A 25,480-nucleotide genomic window follows, 5' to 3' on the forward strand; every position below is an offset into this window, starting at 1 on the left:
CCGCAGAATTTGTCGGTGTTTTTCCTACTCCATCTTCAACCGTAGAATTTGGACACTGCAGAAATGAAATATGCATAAAAGCATTTGATGTCCTACTGGAATGGAATGAAGTAAAAACCTAGTTCAATGAAGTAATTATGTTTTTGAATGAAGTAATAAATCTATTGGAATAAATTATACTATTGTTTACACTTAATAAAGTAAAAACCTAGCTCAATATATTACATGCTGGAATGAAGTAATAAACTTACTTGAATGAAGTAAAAATCAACTAAAATGAAGTAAAAACTAACTGGAATGAAGTAAAAACCTAGTTCAATGAATTCGAATGAAACATGTGTTAAATCATTTGAAAACCTACTGCATGCAATGAACTAAAAACATGTTTGAATGAAGTAACGACTCATTTAAATGAAGTAGTATTTAATGAAGTAAAAATCTGTTCATTTTCAATATATTACGTACTGGAATGAAGTAATAAACTTACTTGAATGAAGTAAAAATCAACTGAAATGAAGTAAAAACTAACTGGAATGAAGTAAAAACCTAGTTCAATGAATTCGAATGAAACATGTGTTAAATCATTTGAAAACCTACTGCATGCAATGAACTAAAAACCTGTTTGAATGAAGTAACGACTCATTTAAATGAAGTAAAATGGAATGAAGTAAATTTTGTTCATTTCAATATATTACGTACTGGAATGAAGTAATGAACTTACTTGAATGAAGTAAAAACCAACTAGAATAAAGTAAAAACATTTTCATTTTAAATTTATTAGATAATGAACTGAAGCAATAAACTTACTGTAATGAAATAAAAAACTACAAAAATGAAGTAATACCTACTGGAAATAAATTACTTCATATTGATCTGTTTATTACTAAAAGCGTGAAAAAATCAAATGAAACCTACTGGTGAAATAATTTACTAATGCTCTTCTTCTTCTTCTTCCTCCTCCTCCCAGTACTGCTAATATTACTTCATTCAATCTGGTGATTACTTCATTCAGATAATCTATTACTTCATACTGATATATTTATTACTACAAACGTGAAAAAATAAAAAAATATACAAATTGTTAATATGAGTTTGCATGAAGAAGAGTGCCAATTGGTGTTTGTAGATCATCCATAATCAGAATTCTTCTATGAGATTCTGAAGGTAAGCTTGATAAGTAATCGAAATTCTGATCTCACGAAGTAATCGGAATTCTGATCTCACGAAGTAATCGAAATTCTTCACGTTCGGCTTCATTGTGTAGATATCTCCAGCTTTATATTCAGAGATGAATCACGATTTGATGCAGATCGCAATTGTTGAATTGATGAAATTGCAAAACGATCGATGAAATTGATGAATTGATGCAGATAGTGAATTGATGAAGGCGAGGGAGACGATGGAGATTTAAGGAGATTACATTAAGAAGATCGATGAAGATCGATGGAGATTGAAGAATTTGATGCAGATCCAGAATTTGATGCAGATCACGATTGTTGAATTGATGAAATTGCAAAACGATCGATGAAATTGATGAATTGATGCAGATAGTGAATCGATGAAGGCGATGGAGGCGATGAAGGCGATGGAGACGATGGAGATTTAAGGAGATTACATGAAGAAAATCGATGGAGATTGAAGAAATCCGCAATCGAAGATTTGAGAAAGATGAAACACGTATTTTTGGAGAGTTAATAAATTGATTTCCTAAAATACCCTCAACAAGTTTTTTAAAATAAAATAATGAAATAATGGTAAATTAATCCTAACCACAAGATCTAGAAGATGGAGGGCCCTAATTTGGTCTCATATATATATATAGGTGTTTGATCAAAACAAGTATCTCCTTAAACAAAGAAATGCAGACCGTTTTTCAGCCTTTGGATTTGATTAGATCATCTGTTTTTAAAAAGATCTGGCGGCTTAGTTAATTCCAGGTTTTTTTTTATTTTAATCAACTATAATACGGTAAGGTTAATTAAGTAATTATATATTTTTTGTTGGTTAATTGATCTCCTATAATCTAACAATCTATATTACCACTATCAAAGAATACACGTCAATTCTGGTTTATATCTATTTCAACTGCATCTTCTCCGTGATTCATCATTTGTAGCCATTCTTACCCCAAATTTGCAGTGTAATACTTCCAGAGTATTATTTTCAAGCGTCAAAAATATATCATCATCGTTCGAAGAATAAATCTCCATTTGCGTTCCAGTTTAATCTGTTCAATTTGTGATTATATTTAATCATAGTTTGCAGTTTCCATACTGTAAAAATGGAATCCGAAACTCTTCCTACTTCGCATGTAGATAATCAATCATACTCCGATGACGATGTTGGGAATGCAGGTTATGGTCATTGTCTTCATTTTCATTTGTTCGCTATGCTCCGTTTCACATCTTTTAATCTGTTTATTTCTCCGTAGGCGTTTCCGTGAAACTTTGCAAATATATTATCTGATCGTTTTGTCCGATATGCTTCTATTTGTGTATAGTATGACACATTTTCATATTTTATTTATTTTTAGTTCTGTGCCAATATATAAGCCTATTATGACCTAATATCATCCTACCCCCAATGTATGATGGTTTTTTTGTTAATATCCATCATACTATGTTGACGTTTTTGAGAATACTGTTATCGTCATATTTTTTTATTTTCATTAGGTTGCTATGCTACTCTTCATATTTTCTAATATGTTTATGTCGTCGTCATTGTTTGTGTGAATTTTTTCAAACGGTTTTTTTGAGCGTTTTTCTCACTATGCTTTGATTTTAGTATAGTATGACTCGTATAAGATAGTTGTATGAGTTGTATGCCACGATTTCCACATACACACTCTCCTCTCAACCAAAATCAACAAAAAAAACCATGGCCTCCTCCGCCACCACCGTCGCCGGCGGCGAAAATCACCACCTCACAATCCAAAACATCAAGGTCCAGCAGCTCCCGCACCTCTTCCACACCCTCCCCTGCATCCGCAGCCACCCAAACCCCCTCTGACTCCAACCCCTTCTTCCACCTCTCCTCCGAATTCTATGGGGCGGCCGACGCGCCTTTAGGCGCGACGACCGGTGCCCTGCGCATCCTCGCACAAAACTCGCCGGAGGGCCTTCCGCCCCAAAAATGGCGTCCGCCTCGGGGCGGCGGCGGAATGGGGGCGGCCGGCGCGCCGCCCCTATAGTGGACACCCTTATATTAGACCATTAACTATTTTTTTAGGAAGTATTATATACATACATAATATTATAAAATAGTCTAATGGCCAAAAATATACTACTGATTGTAGGCAAATTCAAATCTTTACCACTAACTTTAAATATAGTGAAATATAGGAGTATGAATTTTTAGCTTGCAGTCAATTTCTTATAAAATCAAATTTCACCTAAATTAAATTCAAGGTGGCATGTTATAACATCCAAAACTATGTCATTTTGGTCTGATGTGTGGCTTGTTCGTAACTCCTAACTAGACAAATAATGCATCATTCTTAAAAAGTTACATAAAAAATCAAATTACATATGATAAGACTATCCAATTAATCTTTAAAATGGCATCATTTTAATGTGTTGACCCGTCAATTCAAAAAGAGGGAACATCTTTTTTGTTCCACGAACTTTAACAAAGTATCATTTTAGGTCCGTGAACTTTGAAAATATCATTTAAGGTCCACCAACTATGAGTTAGTATCATTTGAAGTACTTTTTACTATTTCCAAGTTTTTATGGACGAAAATACCCTCAATACCTTAAAAGGTGTATATTTTTAATAAATTTATTATATACTCATATTTTTTAAAAATATCTTTACAATATATTTTTGACAAATTTTCTAAATATAATTTGACCTTCAATATTATCATTTAATTTTGTGACATGCAAGAAAAGATCTTTATTCAATTTTTTATTATTAAAGAAAAGTTCTTTATTCAATTTAAAAAAAATAATATAAAAAATTGAAGAAGCAATTTTACTTGCATGCCACAAAATTAAGTAATATTTAAGGTCAAATTATATTTATAAAATTTATAAAATATATATTGTAAAGATATTTATAAAAAAAATATGAGTATATGATAAATTTATTAAAAATATACACCCTTTAAGGTATTGAGGGTATTTTCGTCCAAAAAAAATTGGAAATAGTAAAAAGTACTTCAAATGATACTAACTTATAGTTGGTGGACCTCAAATGATATTTTCAAAGTTCATGGACTTAAAATGATACTTTGGCAAAGTTCGTGGACCAAAAAAGATGTTTCCTCATTCAAAAATGATCTAATCATCTCATTCTCGTCGTTTGCAATTACCATTGAACTTGTCACTTATATCTCATTTTGCTAGAATACTTGATCATAAAAGAATTGAGTTTTCTCTCCGTCCCATTCAAGATATCCACATGAGTGGCACATTATTTAAGGAGAAATTGTTAGGTATAGTAAATGAGAGAAAAAATTTGTTGAATATTTTAATGAGAAGAGGGAGAATAATGATTTATTTCTATATATAAAAATTAAATATTTTGAGTGAGACAAACTAAACTAAAAATATAGACATCTTGAACTGGATCAAGGGAGTATATATTGAAAGTTTGTGCATTTTTTTATCACATTCAAAGTTGGTAGTACTGGCAGTTGGTGTATTTTTATTAGTATTCATAACAAAATATTTTATTGTATACTTTATGTAACCATTATATTTGAGCATTATTTTCATTTAGTTTATACTGATATTATTTTTTGTTTTTTATCTGATTTATATTAATATTTATAAATAATTATAAACATCATTAATATTCCAAATTACAAATAATATAAAAATCAATACCAGATGTGTAACTTTATTTATTTTGAAGTTATAAAACTGAACAAACTAAACTTTAATTTTTTTTAATTTGTAAATTAGTTATATTTCTAACAATTTTAAAAAATTAAACTAGATGGATAAAACGAAAAAAATAACTAATTCGGATACATCAGTATAACTTATAACATTTCTCAATCTCTAATACTAGTATAACTTATGACATTTCTCAATCTCTATATAGGAGTATTCCGAGTATATTATAATACTCCTAGTATTAATAATTATTATTGACTTTGGCTGGCCCCTACCAGGCACCAGCAATTAATTTTCAAGTGTGCATGTGTTAACTAATCGAAGTATGGAACTATTCAATAATATACGATTACGTATACAGTGGAGGTATTATTTTTTTGTTGTAGCACAGATTCATAATCGTTTTTTTATTTGGTAGATTAGTTCGATATCAAATAAGCCTTGAGCCTCGAGAGGGTCACTAATGAAATCTTAACTACTCTATTTACCTCATAAGCCATAAGAATTTCTTTTTGCCATAGTGGGTAGCTATTGGAAGGGGGTTCTAATATAATTTCACAAATAAAAAAATTACTAATTAATAGGACATACCAAATAAAATTATTTGATATACATAATCAAAATAATTATTACTCTAAGTATGGAGTTTATTTATTATTTTTAGTAAAATAAATTGGAACTCATATTTAATGGTGAACTACAATAGCAAACCGAGACTCATAATTTCATATACATAGAGTAGGCGATAAGATTCATAGTGGTAATATAGTAACTAACCCTTGTCCATAAGAATATACACTTTTGATTGAACATGAGTTTTAATACATAATTGATAAAATCAAAGAGAGAGATAAAAAAAATTAAAATATTGTTAATGGATAATAGATCTCATATTTTCGTAGGACGGAGAAAGTGTATGTTAACGATGAAGTTGTCATCACTCATCGTTAAGTAACACGGGCTCATTAGACGATCAAGCCTAAAAATACACATCCGATATCGCTTTAAACATATTGTCCGGTTTGGATTACATACAGTCCAACTAGTTTCAAAAGTTTTTGTTTTATGGCGAAAGTTAGTTAATGCTAAATATTCATACCTTATTTGAAATAAGTTGGATAAACAATTGACACAATCCGGAATCGAATCGGGCAGCCATGACCCGTGACCTTAAATCAAAATCAGGACTAATATAGGTTACTTGATTCGAAATTTCCCACTTTTTATCTACTTTTGTTTATAACCTTCCTACTTTAGAGATCCTTAACTGAATCAATTTATCTTCAAATCTTTTTTTTTTCCTCTTCATTAAAGAACTATTAAACCACTTCATATACTATGTACGCTCACAATTTTCGGCAGTTCAATGATTTCATAGAATCTTTTGATAATTAATGGTTATAAAATTAAACTTTAGTTCTATTTTTGACCAACTTTTCCGACATTAGCTACATTTATAACCTAAATTAAGATTATTTAGTCAAATTAAAATGTCATAATTAAGACTAGAATATGAAAGTTACTGAAAAAGACTGGAATTGAAATGTTAGAGGAAAAGATTAATGTTTAAAGTGTTATAAAGAGGAAAATATATCAAGAAGTTCAAAAGGAAAGAAAGAAAAGTGAAATGAAAATTGGAAAGGCAACATGAAATGGCAGATTAAAGTTTCAAAACGGCAGTTTAACTAAATTTACAGAAAGCAAGAAATAATTTTCTTATTATAGTAAGATAAATTTATGAGTGATGATAAACAACTAAATTTTGTACAACCAAAATAAGGTTATATTAATAATTTGATGTATTAATTATATATTTAAATAATAAATGTAGTAAGTGGATAAGTTAAATGATAAACCTATTTTTTCAAAATAAATTAGTTTTTGATGTATTAATTATATATTTAAATAATAAATGTAGCAAGTGGATAAGTTAAAAAGACTTATTAGCCTTTAACCTCATTTTTATTTTTATATTTGAATTTCCTTTCTATTGTTTTTAAAATTTGAATTAAAGTATACACTAATTACATTTATGGTTCCAAAAAAGTAAAAAAATTATACACAAATCATAAATATATGACCATAATATTATGCACTTTTCATGTAGTATATATGCATCTATATATTTTAATTAAATGCATAAATAAATTTATTTTTTTCAAATAAATTAGTTTTTGTGGTACAAAATTTGGTCCTTTATTACCTGATCCGCACGAGGAGGTTGCAAAAAAGGAATCGACCCGTGACCCGAATGCCACGTGGATCATGGTCGCAGCCTGACCCGGTTGTCCATTCAATATAGGCCCACGTGGGCGGGCGCGTTTAGATTTTCCCGCAATCTTGTCAGCTCCCACCCGCGCTCGACGCGTGTGTTCGCCACGCTCCACTTGTCCTTGTACCTCCCCCTATTTTCTTCATCTTCCCAATCTCAAATTACCCTCGCAAGAGAACCCTAAATTCCACAACAATTTGGTTATTCCTTGATTCCTCAAATGAACCAAATACTGTGATTTTTATTAGAGAATTTCCAAATTAGATTGTTCGAAGCTTAGGGTTTTTGGAGAATGGGCAAAAACGAGAACGATTTGCAGCTATCCATTTATAGGCCGCCGATATTCACCGGCGGGTGTCTGGAAATCCGCCTCTTCTACGTCCGTATCTCCCCCTGCGCGGTGGAGAATCTCCCGGAGCAGCTAAAGCTCCGCCACCTCAGGCGGGAGGTCGGCGTTTCGCTGGAAATCAACGGCGCGCGCGCCCCCTATTCCGACGCCGTCTCCATCACTCTCCGCCGCGATCGCGTCAACAAGGATTCCTCCGAGGTGACGTACGTCAGCACCGATAGCGTCAAGGTATCGGGCCCCGCGGAGTTCGAGGTGTGCGAGGAGAGGGATGATTTGGATTTGATTCTGTGTGGCTCGCTGGAGAAGGCTCACGCGTGGAGCAATGAGACCGCGCTGGATAACGATTCGAAATCGGGGTGGAGTATCGAGTGCTACGCGGCAACACCTATTACGAATAAGAGCTCGGCGATCCTGCAGCCGAGGAAAGGAGGAGGCTCTCCATCCATCGAGGTGTATGTAGCCGGGTGTTGTTCGGGAACGCCTGTGATTTTGATGAAGACGGTGTTGGTTAGCCCGCGCAGGAAAACGAGGCAAGGAATGATGCTTGATGCAATTCCCGAGGATGAGGTGATGGGGAAGGAACAAGGAAATTTGTGTAATGGGCTGGTGAGACAGCGAAAACTGCAGGTAATTTTAGATTTAGGCTTAATGTTTTGGAGTTGAGAGTCTCTTTTATGAAAAAAAATTGGTTGGGTATTTAAGCTAAAATTAATTTGCTGGTGTGAATCTCTGCTTTTATTCAATGATCTAGGATATCTTTTCATTTGTTCAGTGTGTAAAGGAATGTACTGTAGCAAATTTGATAGGCTGAAGCTGAAGCAATTACTTGCAAAGCAATATAGGGAAAACAAAATTAGAGTGGGCTGTTATGAATGAGTAGGGTATGAGTTGGGACTCTACAGTTTGATATATTCTCCTACAATCAGGTTATAAATTGTTTATTTACTTCCTGATGATGCATCTTAAGCGGTGTACCTCATGAAACTGAAACTTAATTTTGGGCTGAGCATAGGGCAGGTTATAACTATGATCCCGTGATTATGGCCAGCTTTTTTCAATTGGCAAGTCTTTTTGGATGTTCTTTCTGAAGGCAAAAATATTTTCATAGTATATACTACTGGTAATTATCTTAATAGTTTAATGTTGAAGGAAACTCTGTTTATGTCGTCTCTTAGTCATGATATATAATAAAAAAATAATTTTCAATATCTACTACCACGTATAAGAAAAGGAAGACAGAAGTTCATGACCCAACAGATAAGTCTTACTTTCTTCTTAGGAGGGGTGTACTTTGGTGATACCGTGATAGCATGGATTGAACCAACTTTGAACTTTTTGGACCATGTAATCCTTCAAATACCCAATCATATGTATTGTAAATCCAAGCTATCATCCAAAGTGAACATACTTCATATATCTTTCGTTCTGGTTTGTACTTTGCTGTTGCCGGGCTCTGAGAGACCCCCAGGGTAGGCGCCTTAGTCCCATTGAGGCACAGGGCATCCCTTGCCCATTCCTAAATTGTCTCGGACTAAACTTGCCTAGGTTGCTTGGCCGTAGCCTGTCACTAGCGCCTTTTTAGAACATTCCCATTGTTCAATGGATGTTTCAAGCGACAAATAGTTCTGTTGTTGAGACCTGCATGTACAAACTTTCTTTTTTGGCATTGTTACATCCTGGAAATAATGTATTCTTACAGATTGATTAATGGAAAATTTCCTGGCTATCAGCATAGCTGTAAGAGTAGACCAATATTTTTCATGATCCAATAAATTGTGTATTGGTTGCAAGAAGCCAACCTAGAAAATGAGCTTTGGATAAGGACAGTTGTTAAAATTTATTGATTTTAGGTAAAAGGTGAGTACAGCATCGAGCTTATGTGAATACTTGTGCTTTAGAGTAAAGGGTCTTCTCCCACAACCACTCTACTTATATAAAAGTTTTAGTGTATGCTCTATACCTTATCATTTTATCAGACTTTCCAAATGATTGAGGAACCCTGTACCTTTACTATCCATCAACAATGTGGTTCAGGATCTGCAGAACTAGTTAATAATTTAACGATTATTCGCCGCAGCTAATCAAAAGTGTAACTTATCTTCTATAGGTATCTTCAGGACCCCCCTGTCTCAAGATTCTGTGTACAATTTGTAATTGATTAGGGCTCAAAATTTTTGCTTTTATGTATTTCACACCTTTTTCCATGTAGTGGTTGTAATTTGTAAACTGGCCATTACTGGAGAGGGTAGTTTCTGGGTGATAATTTCCATTTTCCTAATAGATTCTTATTTTGTAGTACTTCCAAATTAGTAAGCAATAGTAATGAATTTGGGGTGGTCGTCTACTTTAAATTAAAAGGCAACTAGATGTAGAACTGTGCTCTTGTTTACAGTTTGGATTATCTCTCATACTGTCATACGTTCTCATTTACATGGTGCAATAACATCAGAGATCACATGAGTTTGAGCACAAATTTGTTAGGAATGAACATAAGAAATCTGGTCCCTGTAGGTTAATTATAGTCAACTCGTAAACCTTTGAATATATGCACTGCAAGTATCTCCTGCACATGTCCGGGCAAAATACTAGTAAGTGGAGCTGTGGAGTGAAATGTTGGACAAAACAGAAGCACATAGATGACTTTGTAGAGAGATTTAAGAAGAACTCTTGTCTTTACTCCATTCTTGTTTCTATTATGCCGCAGAACAGAAACCGTGTCTTGATATTATTCTTTAATATTTTATTGGTGGGTTTTGTTCTGCAGTTGATGGCGGCTAATATGGATGATGAGGAGTCAGAGGGGAAAGTTGCATACAGCTATTACTCCGAGGATATGTACCCTGGTGAAGATGGTCAGCTCTCGTGGTTCAATGCTGGTGTAAGGGTTGGTGTGGGGATAGGACTAGGGATGTGCCTTGGTGTTGGAATTGGTGTCGGGCTGCTGATGAGATCATACCAAGCCACGACTAGGGGTTTCAGGAGGAGGTTCTTTTAATCTGGTCATCCTCACTTAGGGAAAAAACATAGGAAATCAAATCATTGGAGATGGAAGCATACCACCGCCATAACACAGCTAAAAAGTAAGAAGCTCTATAGTATATAGCGTATCACAGGGTTGTTTGATAGTTGTGTCTTGTAGAAAGGGTGCTGCTGCTTTGAGAAAGGACGTCGTTTGACAATGTGTGTGCCACTGGGAAATGTTAGTGTAGCGAATGTGATATAATCGGGCCTTGTGTGAAGAAGTACTCTTTGTGTATCTTCCCTCTTGCTGTATATCGTCTTTTCCCCCAACAGATCATTTTTGTGTAGTTATTTTTTTTTCTTTTTTTCTCTCTGCAAATCCAGACAGACATGTTAGCAGATTTTGCGGTACTAGGTCGTTGCTGCTTTTGTTGTAGAGTTGTAATGCATTGGTGTAGAGTTGTTTGTGTTGTTGGAGATCATTGCCTTTTTACTTCATGTAAGGACCGTATAGCTATTGCATAATGATATTGAAGCGCTAGGTAACACTTATTTGTCTCTGTTGTTCATTTACTAGCGCACATTAAGTTTTTCACCGGATAAAGCTAACAAGAATAAGAGCTTGTAACTCGGATTTTCGAACCGGTGTTTGCTTTGGCTGGTCATAAATTTTGACATAGACTACGGAGTATTAAATTAACGATATAAATAATTGAATTTGTAAATTTATAAAATTCGAGCTAAAGAGTCATAATGGAGCCACAGTTTTGGCTATATTTAAATCTTGTGATAAGACAGAAGAGTCATGTGATTCGATTTAAATCCATATATATTTATCAACGTGATTTTGCTACAGTAAATAGTACTCCTACCTAGCAATGAACTCCACGTGAATTTTGCTACAGTTCACCACCCCGCAACACAGCCATGTTCGGGGTTGGGCCTCAAACCACATATGCAATACAACATTAGATCATCTACGAGCTGGCGGATGAGCGACCGGCGAGCCGCTTGTTCATCGCGCTCGTCCACTATTGCAACTGGCGTCCCGCTTACGGACAAGCAAGACGGATGACCCCTCATCCGTCGTATAAGGCGCTCGTCCGGTGTCCGTCGGCTCGTCCGCTATTGTGAGCTCCCGATGGACACCTCGACGGACTAGCGCCTTTTAAAAAAAAAAAACTCTATATATACGGCTCGTTTCGGTTCATTTTCATTTGCACCACTTGTATTAACGAGTTTCTCTTTCTCTACTCTCATTTCTATTCAAGATAAATGGAGCACCACGATAGCGACTCCCCAGTCACTAGTGAAACGCAAACTACCACGTTCCCGGTTGGAAGTGGAACAGGCGTGATGCCCCAGATGCCGGGGATGATGCCCCAGATAATGCCACAGAACTACAACATGTACTCTTGGCCCCAGATGGCAGGGATGATGCCCCAAATGGCGGGCATGAGTGCCGGCACGACCCGTATGAGTGGGATGATGCCCCAGATGATGACCCAAATGAGCGGGATGATGCAGGGGTCGCCCGGGGAGAATGTCTATCGCCCCACTATTGATTTTTTTACGGGGGCTTCCTAGACCTATACTCCACTGGAGTCTCAGTACACTTCTGCTGAGACATTCTCACTGGAGGAGTTGGGTCTATCTCCGGTTAAGGTGCCTCCCACTCAGAGTCCACTGGCTGCAGGACGTCTGGGTAGTTCGAAGAAGAAGGGCAGGGGCAGGGGTCGCGGTAAGGGCAAGGGGGTGGCGGGTGAGTCCTCGCAGGCGAGGGCTGGGGCGGAGGAGGCGGATGACGATGAGGAGGAGAAACGGCAGACCGTTTGGAGTGAGGAGGAGTATGTGGCGTTGTCGAAAGCTTGGATTAATGTCTGCGATGATCTCATTCGCTCGAGCAACCAGAGAATCGACAACATGTGGAACCTCATCTCCCAAGCCTACTGTGCGTTTAAACCGGCGGATGGAAGGTTTCACACGGCTGAAGAGTGTCGGAAGACATGGGACCGACTGAAGACTGTTGTCTCCCAATTTGCCGACCTATACGAGAACAACGGCCGCATGCTTAGCAGCGGCTATACCATGGAGGATGCGAAGAGGATGGCGATGCAAGAGTTTCCCGAGCGTGGCAAACACGGCTCGTTTAACCACTGGAACTCCTATGTGGTGCTGATGGAGTCAGCAAAGTTTCGGGCGGGTGTTGCCGCTGGCTGGCCGAAGCGGCAGAAGATCAACATCAACGGCGACTACAGCAGCAGTGCCGGTTCCACCGACCTCCCAGAAGATGCCGAAGATATCCCGACCCCTCCCTCGTTTAACCGCCGTCGTCGCCCGATTGGGCAAAAGACGGCAATGCAGATGTCTAGGGGAGGCACCAGCAGCGGGTCCCAGGAGGTCCAATCGGCAGCCCCTATAGCAGTCCAGTCGACCCCCGAGTTCTCCCGTATAGTGAATATCCAACAACATACGAACATGATAGAAACCATAAAGGAGTGGAGAGCGACCGATGACCCCATACACAAAGAGATGTTACAGGGTGTCATCGACTTGATTAGGCGTGATATGGGGCTCCCACCCATCGGCGGTGGGGGAGCATCTGGGGAGTCCGATGCCGCCGCGACTGGCCTAGGGGACGATGAGGAGTGAGAGGGGGGGTGCGTGTGTCGAAGCTTTGGGATGGTTTTTTTTTCTCTTTGAACTATGTATTTTTTTATTTCACTATGTAATTTTTTTTAATTATGGATGTTTTTTTATTCATAAAATGTTCGCATTTTATCTGTATCCGAGTTGAAATTTTAATTCCGTATTTAAATTCCGTATATAAAATGTGAATTTGTTTGTTGGGAAGTCCTAGTGCTTGTCCTAGTGATGTGACAGTGGGGTGAGAAGTCCTAGTGACGTGGCAGAAGGTGTTTTTGGAAAGTCCTAGTGCTAGTCCGTGGGGAAGTCCTTCCTATTGTGGATGCTCTTGGGCCTTGTGGCCCACTACATTACTAGAATAAAGGATTATATAGAGTGAACTACATAAAAAGTCTCTGATGTTTCCATTTGTTACTGATAAAAAAAATACCGCCACAAGACTCTGACCTTAAACATAATCACATATCATGTTTTTTCGGACTAAAAGACCCTTCAGCCCTAAAAGGACATTATGGTCATATCACATGGAGTTCTGCAGTGGCAGCCTGCAACCTGTCGCGATTTGACGTCTGTGCGTCAGCCGTCAGTTATGATGTCTATGCATCAGCGGCGGTTTGTATGCAGTTACACCACATATACACGCCACATATACAATACTCCATTTGTGATTTATCAAATAAATTTCAAAAAATTCACAACCCTTATTTTCGGTCTTCACTCTCCAACCCCGCCTAAAATTTCACAAAAAAGGCAGTTCACTCTTCACTCTCCCACCCGCCTAAAAATTTAACAAACTTTGTTTTCACTCTTCATTCTCTCTGCTCCCCTCTGTAAAAATCTATCTTGCGTGAATGGCGCCTAAACGGAAGCGCTTCTGGATCTTCAGGCGCATCGTCGTCACGAAATTCGTCTCGCCGTAAAAAGGAGCCCACCCCCCGCCATCGCCACCACACTGGCGACCACCACCGAGACATGCACCGATGGTCGTAGATGTGGATGAAGAAACCTGGGATATCCGAGATCCTCGGCTGGATTTTTTCGTCCCAGAAGATGAATATAGTAAGTTATGTTTTTAATCCTCAGTTTGTGATTTAGGGTTTAGGAAATTGATTTTTTGTGAATATTTTTTGGTCATCCGGAAATTGATTTTTAATCCTCGGTTTGTGATTTAGGGCTCCGGAAATTGAATTTTTTGTGAATTGTTTTTTGGATGTTTTGGTTTGATTTTTGATTATCCGATTATTGTTTTCCTTAACAGGGGAAGAACCTGGAAAGTTTTCAGTCGCTTTCCATCATGGAGGTTCATTCTTCTTTACCAAAGATGAGAAAAAAGTATGTTGGTGGGTATTTGACATACTTCGATTTCTGTAACATAAACCATTTCGAGCTCATAGACCTCTCGAGTATGGTGTTAAAGTTGAAGTATGATAGGAAGATGATATGTGAGTTGTATTATTGTGATCCAGAGTACAATCATGACTGCGAGGGGGTTTTAATTGGCGGCCCTTTGTTGCCCATTGTTGAGGATACACATCTAAAGGATTTCCTTAAAGTGGCGGCTACTACGACAAAGTTAGTTCACATCTACGTTGTGGAGATATCCCGGGCTGACGCTATATTGAAAAAAATGAAGGATGAAGCGCAAGAGCTTCTCAGATTCAGGGCGTCGAAAACCCCAGGAGTCATTATTGAAGAGATTGAAGAAACCGAGCCAAATATGCCAAAGCAAAAACCCAGAACGAAGATGAGGCAGATGGGTCAGTTTCAAGGGCACCGGAGTAAGTCTTTGATGGTTGGCTGGTATGATAGGGATGTTGAGTTCGAGGAATATCTTACAAAGAGTTTAGAAGATGATCGTGCTCAGAGGAAGATGGACGTGGAGGTAGCTAGTCAAAATGAGGCGAAAGCATTTGAAGCGGTATCATCCGAATCAGTACCATCCGAAGCCCCGATCTCTGAGGTTGGAGAAGTACCAGTAGCAGCACTAGACGTTGAATCTATAACAGAAGTTGGAGGAGGATATGTTGGAGAAGTTGGAGGTGGAGACTCCCATGCACACGTACCAGAGGTAATGAGTTGTGATTTACATAATTGATTTAGTACCTCATTTGTGATTTTGTGTACATTTTGTGTACCTCATATGTGATTTAGTCTCTCATTTGTGATTTTGTGTATTGTAGGATGTAGCCAGACCTTCATATGTGGACCATTCCAATCCGATTGGTCCAAGTGTCCATGTTGATGAACCTGCAACCGAATCTGAATCTGTAGTTCACCAACCAGATTCGGATAGGACAGGAGCATTTGTAGATGAAGACGTGTACCAACCGGTCATGGACGGTGGTTGTCAACCACAGCCGGACATACGGGTAGACAATGAATTCTTTCCAATCGTGGAGGACATTACCCATGAATTGTTCATGTCCGAAGCTGATACCCATGTGCAAGAGTCAGCTCCAACTGAAGCAGCGTCTGAAGAACCCGTACCAGTTGTAGGAGAAGTACCCCATCAGGTTGTTGAAGATGATGTTTATTGTCCTTCGTTCGATTATGTTCCCGACGGATGTCATCTTCATAATGAGGGGAGTAATGAAGATTATGATGTTGATGAGGTCGGCCATTTTATCTCGTTGGCCAACATGTGTCGCGATGAACAGATGTTTACCTCATACTACGAGTCATTATATAGGAAACAACAACCGGAACAGGAGCCAAGAGTGGAGTGCGGAGCCGGAGACCGAACCACAAGGGTCTGGACAGCAGTCTGGTGAAGGTAGCGGAGGACAACAGTGGAGTGCGGAGCCGCAACGCTGTGGCAGTCGCGAGGATCAGGATTGAATAATTGCGGTGATCAATGTTGGGAACCTTAAAAGTGTAAACAATGGTGTTGGTTTTTGTTAGTGTCTTGAAGCCTTTTTTTGGTCAAACATTATTCAGATATTAAATTCTATGCTTGTTAGGGATCATCATGGGAAGACCCTTGTATTCAGATATTAAATACTATGCCTGTTAGGGATCAAACATTATGACTATGTTTTTGTCTATGCTGTATGACAAGGCTCTTGTATGTAGTTGTAGTTAACTGTATGTTTTGTCTGTATTTTATGACTATACTTTTGTGTATGCTTTATTTGTTGATATCTACCTATACGTATAGTAATTGAGTACTGCATATTTTAACTTTGTACGTAGGGTGTTATTTCACAAAAAGTTTTGTGCGTCGGGTGTTATTCAACAAAAAGTTTTGTACTTAGGGTGGTATTTCACCAAAAAATGCGTGCGTCATTCGTGATTATAAAACTTCAGAGTGTTAGTTTAATGTACCTATTCGGGAACTTCATTCGTCATTGTAAAACTTCATTCGTGTACAATAATTAAAGTGTCACTTATTTACCCCTTATACTTACAGTGGAATTTCAAAGGGTTAGTACCTAAAAATCCCCTTTACTGATTGAAGAAGAAAAGTGTTACCATTACATTGGGAAAATAATTACGCATAACAACAATATTACAATCTTCATATTTCAGGACATTTTTTTGCTTTTAACAATTTCTAAATTAAGACGTGAACACTCCTCAGCCTTCATGCTCAATTTTAACTTCAGATCTTCACATTCGTCACTTTTCATGTGCAATTTATCTTCAAGAACACCTTCCACAATATTCTTGCATCGGAGTTTGATGTGTATTTTTTGAGCTTTTATATCAATGAACTAATAACACACAAGCTTAATAAATTAGCTCTAAAATTACAACCTTTCTGCAAGAGTACAAATGTAGTTGTAGTAAAAGAGTGTCGAACCACAAGGAGGCGTTTGATTATTTAACAAGAATTGAGAAGATTAAAAAACTAAATTTAAGAACTAAAGTACGAAAATGGAGAAACTCAAGAGATAAAGAACATTGCTCCCAACAACATTCGGATGAATCACTATTGTATTGATTCTATATTCAAGTTCATAAGCAATTGAGAACGATGACCAATTTTACACTCTAAAAGTATTGAACATACTTAAAGAATTATAGTACTAATGCTAGCTGAACACATAGCCAAAAGTACCTACTCATTAGACTATTATTCCCGCGAAAGCGCAGTAAATATTAGACTAACTTCTCAAAGCCAACAAATATTATGGTTAGCTGAACACTTAACACATAAACATCTTCTCACAAACTAAACTCCCACGGATGCGTAGTAAGTAATAATTCAACTCCAAAGACTTTTTTACATCAATATTCACTTATGCATTATCTCTGAACAAGGTAAAATTCATAAGTTCTTCATCTATGTTATCATCCAATTTTCAAGTTGAAGAGACATTAGAAAGAGGCAAATAATATACTACATTAGATGCATCATAACATAGCATATATAAAATGCAAACCATAGACGAAAACCAAAGCAAATAATTAAATATAGAATCTCTACAATCAATTCATCCTACTAGTGTTAGGAGCAATGAAGAAAAACTAGCCACACATGCTAAAGAAGAAAAACCGTAAGACTAATGGTGTTCTCCGATAGCCGGCGGTAGTCAGTCCCCGAGATGATGAAGATTGGATGCCGGATCCTCCTCCATTCTTCTTCCTCTTCTCCCTTCTTTTCTCTCCAATTACCCCTCTCTGTTCTCCCCAAACGTCCTTTTCTTTTTTTTTCCAGCAAAACTGCCGAGAAACTGCCAATTTGCAGTTGGAAATTGATTCACCCGGCTGGGCGAAATTAAAAGGGAAAATCGCCTGACCGGGCGTTTTCGTCTGGACTTCGCATGCTTGTCGAATCTCACCCGACCGGGTGTATTTTTAAACCAACAAATCCACCCGGGCGGGTGATACTCTCTGGAGTCTCCACGCCTTACAAACCTCACCCGGGCGGGTGTTGGAATATCTACTCGGGCGGGTTAGTGGCTTTGCCGAGTGAAATTGCAGAAGGTGGTTCTGTTCGGAGCATTGGGCGTCATTTCCGATGGATTTCTGGTGAACTTCTAGCTTTTTACATCCTAAACAATGATGGAAACACGATATGATGAGTCGTAATTAACATAAAGATGTATAGTCTAAGGGGGAAAATGTAGGAAATATGCTTCGCATCAGAGTTGTTCTTCAAACTTGTCTCGTTCGAGCTTGATTCTTTGAAAGTAAGTGTCTTGGCTTGGCGATAGACCCGCATCAAACCAACGGAAGAATCTGCAATCATCTTCCTTCCATATTGGACAACGATAGTAACGTCGACCAGGATTAACAGCCGTCTTAGATGTCACAAGCTCAGCCTCAAGATCATGAATACAGTTCACAATCTGTGGACGAGGCCAATCCCAATTGAAACTTGACCCGAACGATTGAGAACTTGAAGAAGACATTGCAACGACCTGAATTGGAAATTAAACCCAAAACATATTAAAAACTTATACGTCATTATTTATGAAATGAAATCCCCAAACAATTGCACGACACAGCCTAACACACATAAACCCTAAATTGAATACAACCAGATTCAGCTGCAAAATCCACCCAAATTCAGCTACAAAATCGACCCAAATCGGTCAGAGTGCAAGTTACCTAAATTGCGAGCTCAAGCTTAGCTATAGAGAATGAATTGAAAAATGAGTATACGGCGGTAGGGATCACACGCATTAGACGAAAGAAAATGGGAGGATGAATTGAAGTGAGAGAAGAGAAATTAATTTCATACCCTTAAAATGTAGAGGGAAGTACACAGATTAATTCAAAGATCAACTTTAATTTGAAATGAAATCCCAAAAAAATTGCACGACCCAGCCTAACACACATAAACCCTACATTGAATACAACCAAATTCAGCTGCAAATTCCACCCAAAAAATCGACCCAAATCGGTAGGGATCACACGACGAAAGACAATGGAAGGATGAATTACAGTGCGAGAAGAGAAATTACCTAAATTGCGATCTGACAACAAAGTATACGACGGTAGAGATCAAACGAAGAAAGACAATGGAAGGTTAAATTACAGTGAGAGAAGAGAAATTAATTTCGGACACTTAAATTATAGACACTTAATTTCAGAGACTTAAATTAATTTCAGTACACAGCCTTGGGTAACATGGGAAACATCAACTTTGATTTGACAAAAGTGCAGAGCTAATGTCTGCAAAAGAGCAGCTGTGTGCAGAGTAGGCCTGCAAGAAAGAGTAATATGACTGAAATGCCCTGCAAGGCATAAGGGTTTTTTAGTCCAAAAATTGGCTACAAAAATATGATATGTGATTATGTTTAAGGTCAAAGTTCTTGTGGCATATTTTTTTTGTCAGGAGCCTGCAGTGTAACAAATGAAAATGTGAGAAACTTTTTTTAGGTAGTTCACTCGATTATTTAAACGAAAATTAGCGGAAATTGGGGGTGAAGTGGCAAAAGTGAAAATACACGCAGATGGAGTGATAGTACTTGAGTGGGGTCTCTCCCAACTGGAAAGAATCAACTCTTCTATAAATAGCTCCAACTGCTCATTTTTCCCAAATTTTCGAAAAGAATATCTGAAGCTCCCCCCTTTCTTCACGCATACCAGCCAAAAATTACGCCTCCGCCAAATTACTATACTTCAGATTGACTGTCTCTCAATTATATGTGTGTGTGAGAGATCTCCGGCAGTAATGCCTCAAAGCGGCGGCGCAGCCGCCAAATCTCAGCCGCTCCCTCTAGTCGTGACGCTCAATTGCATCGAAGACACACTTTTGGAGGAGGAATGCCTCAGCTGCGTGGCGGAGGTGGAGCACGTGTCGCTCAGCCGGCTGGCGGAGTCGCGGATCGAATCGGCCACGGCTGTGCTAATCCACTCGCTCTCGTTACTTCCACGCGCCGCGCAGCGCCGCTTCCGGCCGTGGCAACTGATTCTGTGCCTCGGATCGTCCGACCGCGCCGTCGACTCGGCTCTGGCCTCGGAACTTGGGCTGAACCGGCTGATCCATGTGGACGTGAGCCGGAGCGAGGAGGTGGCGGACACTGTGATGGCGCTTATTTTGGGGCTACTGAGGCGGACGCATCTCCTCTCGAGGCACACGCTCTCGGCTTCCGGGTGGCTCGGCTCGGTACAGCCGCTCTGCCGTGGAATGCGACGGTGTCGTGGATTGGTTTTGGGGATTGTTGGTAGATCCGCCTCTGCGACGTCGTTGGCTAATAGGAGCTTGGCGTTTAAGATGAGTGTGTTGTACTTTGATGTTCAAGAGGTATGCTAAGTTGTAAACATATGTTTCAATTTCAATAAAATAAAGCTTATGGACGCAGCTTTGTATTGTTTGTCAAAGTTGTATGGTTGGCATACAGATGGAATTTGGAAGATTGTTTTTCATACTGACATATAGTACTTATACATAGTTGGGGTTTTATATGATTTTGGTTTCGAATTATGGAAATTGTAATACCCCCTATTACTGAGCTGTGCTGCTATTAGAAGATTCTTAAGATTGTAAATTACTTAAAATGTTTTGCTGTCTCTTCTAGATAATGTTTTTTGCTCTCTGATTCTACATGTGCTTCCAGCGACTAAGTTTATACTACTCCATGTTATATAGTTGTTGTGTGTTTCTCTTTATCAGTGTTATCTACATTGTCGTAAGCACTAGTCTATGAAATTAGTCCTGCACTTTGGAGAGAATGTGTTCCATGATCAATTAGCTGATCTTTTTAGACTGTTCAACTTAATAGTAGCATTATCATATTTGGAGTCTCAGAGTTCCACGGCACTTTTTTTATGGTTAATTAAATATATTGGTGGTATTGATTTGGGGTAGTTAAAGTTAACTTGTGACATAATGACATATGGTTTAAATATTTGATCAACCATCTGTTCCTGACATATGTATGTAGGGAAATGGTAAAATAAGTAGATCTTCCTTAACATTTCCCGCTGCTGCTAGAAGAATGGATACACTTAATGACTTGCTTGCTGCAAGTGACCTAATATCCCTTCACTGTGCTCTGACTAATGATACAATTCAAATCATCAATGCAGATTGTTTACAGCATATAAAGCCTGGTAAATATCAATTACTGTTCATGAGGCTTTTTCAGAGCTTTGTTTTTGGAATATCTCTCTTATGAGTTAATACTTCTTTGAAGGGGCTTTTCTTGTAAATACTGGGAGCAGCCAGCTGTTGGATGATTGTGCTGTGAAACAACTTTTGATTGATGGCACGCTTGCAGGCTGTGCCCTTGATGGTGCTGAAGGTCCACAATGGATGGAAGCCTGGGTATGATGAATAATGTTATAGGGTGGTTCAGAAGTTCACTACATTTTTCTTATTTGCTTGCTTGCTTTTATGCACGATTCCTTTTTCTTTCAAAGGTCTCATCTTCATTTCCTTGTAGGTGTTGATCCTGCTAGAAAAATTACTTCCAAGATCCTATCATTACTGTTTTATCTCTGTTTAATGTCCAAACTGATACTTCTATGATCTGATTTCAGCTAAGGGAGATGCCCAATGTTCTAATACTTCCTCGCAGTGCTGACTACAGTGAAGAAGTGTGGATAGAGATTAGGGAAAAGGCAATTTCCATACTACAGCAATTCGTCGTTGGTAATGCCATTCCAAAGAATGCTGTATCTGATGAGGAAGATGAGGAGGAAAGTGAGTTGGAGAGTAAGAACAAACATAGTCCCATGCTGGAGAGCGAAACTTCATTCCAAGGTTCAGCGAGTGAGCTACAGGCAGAAAGTTCCCAGAAAAAAGTTTTGAATCAGTCAAAAGATAATTCTCCCCAAAATCAAAGCTCTGTTTTGTCTCAAAGTAATATGAATAGATCTGAAACAAAGCGAAACAGATCAAGTAAGAAGGCTAAGAAGAAGCATGGCCGGCAAAAATCTCAGAATAAAGCAGATGGCGCATTGACATTTGAGAAAGAAAGTTCTTCATATAGAGAAGATGATGCTACTATGAGTGGCACAGATCAAGTTCTGAGTTCTAGTGAAGATTCAAGGAATAGGAAAACACCAGTTGACTCAAAAGCAGAATTAACTCCAGAGCTGCCGCTAAACTCAAGCCGAGAACTTGTTAAAAAATCGGGTGAACTGCTGAAAGATGGCTTCATTGTATCTTTACACGCAAGAGACCATCCTGCACTTCATGTCTCAAGGCAAAGAGTCAAAGGTGGTGGGTGGTTCCTGGATACATTGTCAAATGTCACAAAAAGAGACCCTGCAGCCCAGTTCCTGGTTGTGTATCGAAACAAGGTACTTAGATCAAAAGCTACATTTTTTTACTTTATCCCATTCATCAATTATTCATTTGCTTTGTTGAGATTCATTAGTGAAATAAAAAGGGAACTAGTGCTAGTCCTAGGTTGATATCAGGTGAGAAAAATAACATGAAGATGGCTCCTGAGTTTCCTCGTTTGCTCTTAATTGCAGGATACGATTGGGTTTAGATCATTTACTGCTGGAGGAAAGTTATTACAGGTAGGCTCCTTGATTATGTCATCCACTTTCTTTAATGGTTGTTTTAAGTGGGAAGGGTTTGAATTATTAAATATATAAAAGATTGCAGCTCTATGCTACTGAAAATAGTTCGTGTGTTGGTTTATCAACAACAGCAGTGTCTGGTACAGTTTTACAGGATTTCAAGCAAACCATGATTGAATATTCGGTTCCATATCTTTGTTTTTGAAGTGCTTATGTAAACTAGGCTGTGGTTAAGCATTTGATGTTTTAATATAAGCCAAATATTCTCTCCTGTTATTACATTGGCTACACATTTTGTAAATAGATGCAGTTTCTGTTGCTTGAGCTTTCATGTTGACTTTACAGATAAATAGAAGGATGGAATTCGTATTTGCCAGTCATAGCTTTGACGTGTGGGAAAGTTGGACAGTTGAGGGTTCTCTCGAAGAGTGCAGGCTGGTGAACTGCAGAAATCCTCTGGTACGTCCGCTCTGGCTCAGTATAATTAGATTTATTAATTGTTGCAATGTAGAGCCTTTGATCAATAATCTCAGTACCATAACTGCAATGATCCAACTCCAGGCACTAGGATATTTAGAGAGCTTATTGCGCAAACTTATGCTGAAAATTTTTCTTAAAGTGAGAAGCTGTCAAACCTGGTTTATCTCTCTCCCTAAGATATATAGCAAATATGGTAATTTGCAGGCTGTGTTGGATGTGCGCATTGAAATCGTTGCTGCTCTAGGTGAAGACGGCATCACTCGCTGGCTCGATTAGCTGTTGGACGTACAAATGTTAAAAGTCCTTTAACACATGAAAGACGCATTACATGGATGCATTCCTTTTTACGAATCATCTTCATGAGACAATATTGTTGTAGTTGGAAACATAGGCCTATTGCAATTCAATTCTCAAGTATTTGCATGCTTATTTTGACGTCTAATATACTGAGTGATTTGTCTCAAAGCTCATTCAATCACATTTTGGTTTCTAAAACCGAACCTTGTGGATTAGACACGGGATTTTAGGAAGTTTTATTTTGTGTATTAAGTAAAGGGGGAAAATATAATTTCATATTAACACAAGAGAGAACTTGTTTCAAAAGTAAAAATGTGATATTTTTAGTAAGACAAACTAAAAAGGGACCTGAAACCGGAGGGAGATAGGAGTTCTACCTTTTCAAGATTTTTGGCGTTAGGAATTTTTTAGGGAAAATGACTTGTTGACTTGAACCCCTATAATTGACTTCGTGATATATCTAGTTCGAGTTTTAATTAATTCATGTTCTAATCCTCATTGATTAACTTAGTTATCATTTTGGTTTGTTGGTGAATTTGAGCATCGAATTAAAGCGTGGCCTTTTGATGTATGCTATAAATTTAATGATGTAAAAAATTTAAGATTTTTCCTGTCTTCAAATGATTTTTACTATACACAATATTTTTTTTGGTTATGAGACAAAGAGTATCTACTGATAGATCTAGTATGCTCCATAGCAATGTTTGATCACTTAACCATTTAATTAAAAATTAATGAGTTCCATGCCCTATTAATAATAGTAGTAGTACTACTTAATATTTTTATTAGGTAACTAGATATTTGAGGTTTTGGTTTCAGTTTCCAGTCATGCTAGAATACTCATTCTATTAATGTGTATACAAGTACATGTATTGGTATTTATTTATGTTTCTTGTTTCTTTTTGAGGAAATTTCCAAGGATTAATGGAGTTAGGTATTCAGCCAACCATGTTGTTACATTTATTGCTTCTCATGGATGATTATACAAATAACACTCCCCAGGTTTGGTTTAATTACAAAAATACCTTAATAACTATAAAAACATCACATATCAATTTAATTACGAATATCCTTCAAAGAATTTTAGCCCAAGTGACTTGCTTAGTAGCATCATATGCAACGTGCTTTGGTATTGATATTTTATTTTTTATAATTAGGTTGAGTAGCGTACATGTTTTTTGTATTCTTAGTTAAAGATTTGCATTTTATTTCATTTATACTTTGGTGAAGGTGGTATATATCGTGGATTGCATGTTGAAATAGAGCTTTGAGTTGTAGGGTTTCTATTTTGGGAGATCTGTATCTCATTTCTCTCTCTTCGACGGTGGATCTATATAATTTTGGATGAAGCATGGAGTAATTAAAAATAGTGAACGAATAAGAAGGGAATGAGACTCGTTTTTATTAAAGCGTTGTCGTTTCACATTTTCTTTTCCCAAAAAAAAGAACTTCATATATTGGGACGACGGCCATAATGTTTTTGTTGACCAAAAAGAAAAAAAATGTCCAGTTTAAGGTGACCATGTCTGGAAAATTACATTTCATAAAAGTTATACTATGAATTTTACTATACTCCAATATGAGATTAATGTTACATAAGAACATAGAAGCAAAATTTATTTGTGAATACCTAATGAATATCAAATTTAACAAGTCCTATATAATCATTTTCTAAGCTTGTATCATGAATGTTAAACATATTTTTGTATAGTAGTCTATAGATCATAGTCACTACACTGTTGATTAAAAATATTACTACTATTACATCAATTTAGCATCAGATCAAATTAGTTTAAGAAAATTACTTCCTTCGTCCCATTAAATACTACTTTACGAAATATATGGTTTTCGATACGAGATTTTATGTAGTGTTATTTTGTGCGTTAATGAAAAGAAAGTAAAGTAAGAGAGAGAGAAAAATAGAGATGATGTTATTTCCAATTTAAAAAACATTTTTTTAATAGAACAACCAAAAAAAATTTATTTCCGTTTTTTCATTTGTACTACTCTCTCCGTCCGAAAAAAACCTATAAACTTGTAAATGATAATCGTTTTAATTACAATTGGTAAAGTACGAAAGATGGAAAAAAACAGTGGAAGTAGTCTTAGTGGACTGTGAGATTCACATTATTAGTGGTGTGTAATTGGTTAAAAAATTTCATGTTTAAAATTGGTCTAATTTTAGTGAATGACCTAAAATGA

At 37.4% G+C, this 25,480-nt stretch overlaps 2 protein-coding genes across 2 annotated transcripts; both read left to right on the forward strand.

Moving 5' to 3' along the window:
- The first annotated feature begins 7,186 nt into the window (after positions 1–7,186).
- On the forward strand, positions 7,187–10,978 carry LOC121792504 (uncharacterized protein At1g01500-like). The gene is made up of 2 exons (XM_042190483.1): positions 7,187–8,092; positions 10,230–10,978. The coding sequence occupies exons 1-2, from the start codon at positions 7,409–7,411 to the stop codon at positions 10,458–10,460; spliced, it is 915 nt and encodes a 304-aa protein (XP_042046417.1). The 5' UTR covers positions 7,187–7,408; the 3' UTR covers positions 10,461–10,978.
- An 8,591-nt stretch (positions 10,979–19,569) lies between these two features.
- On the forward strand, positions 19,570–23,493 carry LOC121792465 (C-terminal binding protein AN-like). The gene is made up of 7 exons (XM_042190422.1): positions 19,570–20,270; positions 20,911–21,079; positions 21,163–21,293; positions 21,509–22,273; positions 22,451–22,498; positions 22,847–22,960; positions 23,186–23,493. Exons 1-7 carry the CDS (start codon positions 19,698–19,700, stop codon positions 23,255–23,257), a joined length of 1,872 nt encoding a protein of 623 aa, XP_042046356.1. The 5' UTR covers positions 19,570–19,697; the 3' UTR covers positions 23,258–23,493.
- The last annotated feature ends 1,987 nt before the right edge of the window (positions 23,494–25,480 follow it).

The sequence above is a fragment of the Salvia splendens genome, chromosome 2 (genome assembly GCF_004379255.2).
Source record: "Salvia splendens isolate huo1 chromosome 2, SspV2, whole genome shotgun sequence".
Taxonomy (NCBI): domain Eukaryota; kingdom Viridiplantae; phylum Streptophyta; class Magnoliopsida; order Lamiales; family Lamiaceae; genus Salvia; species Salvia splendens.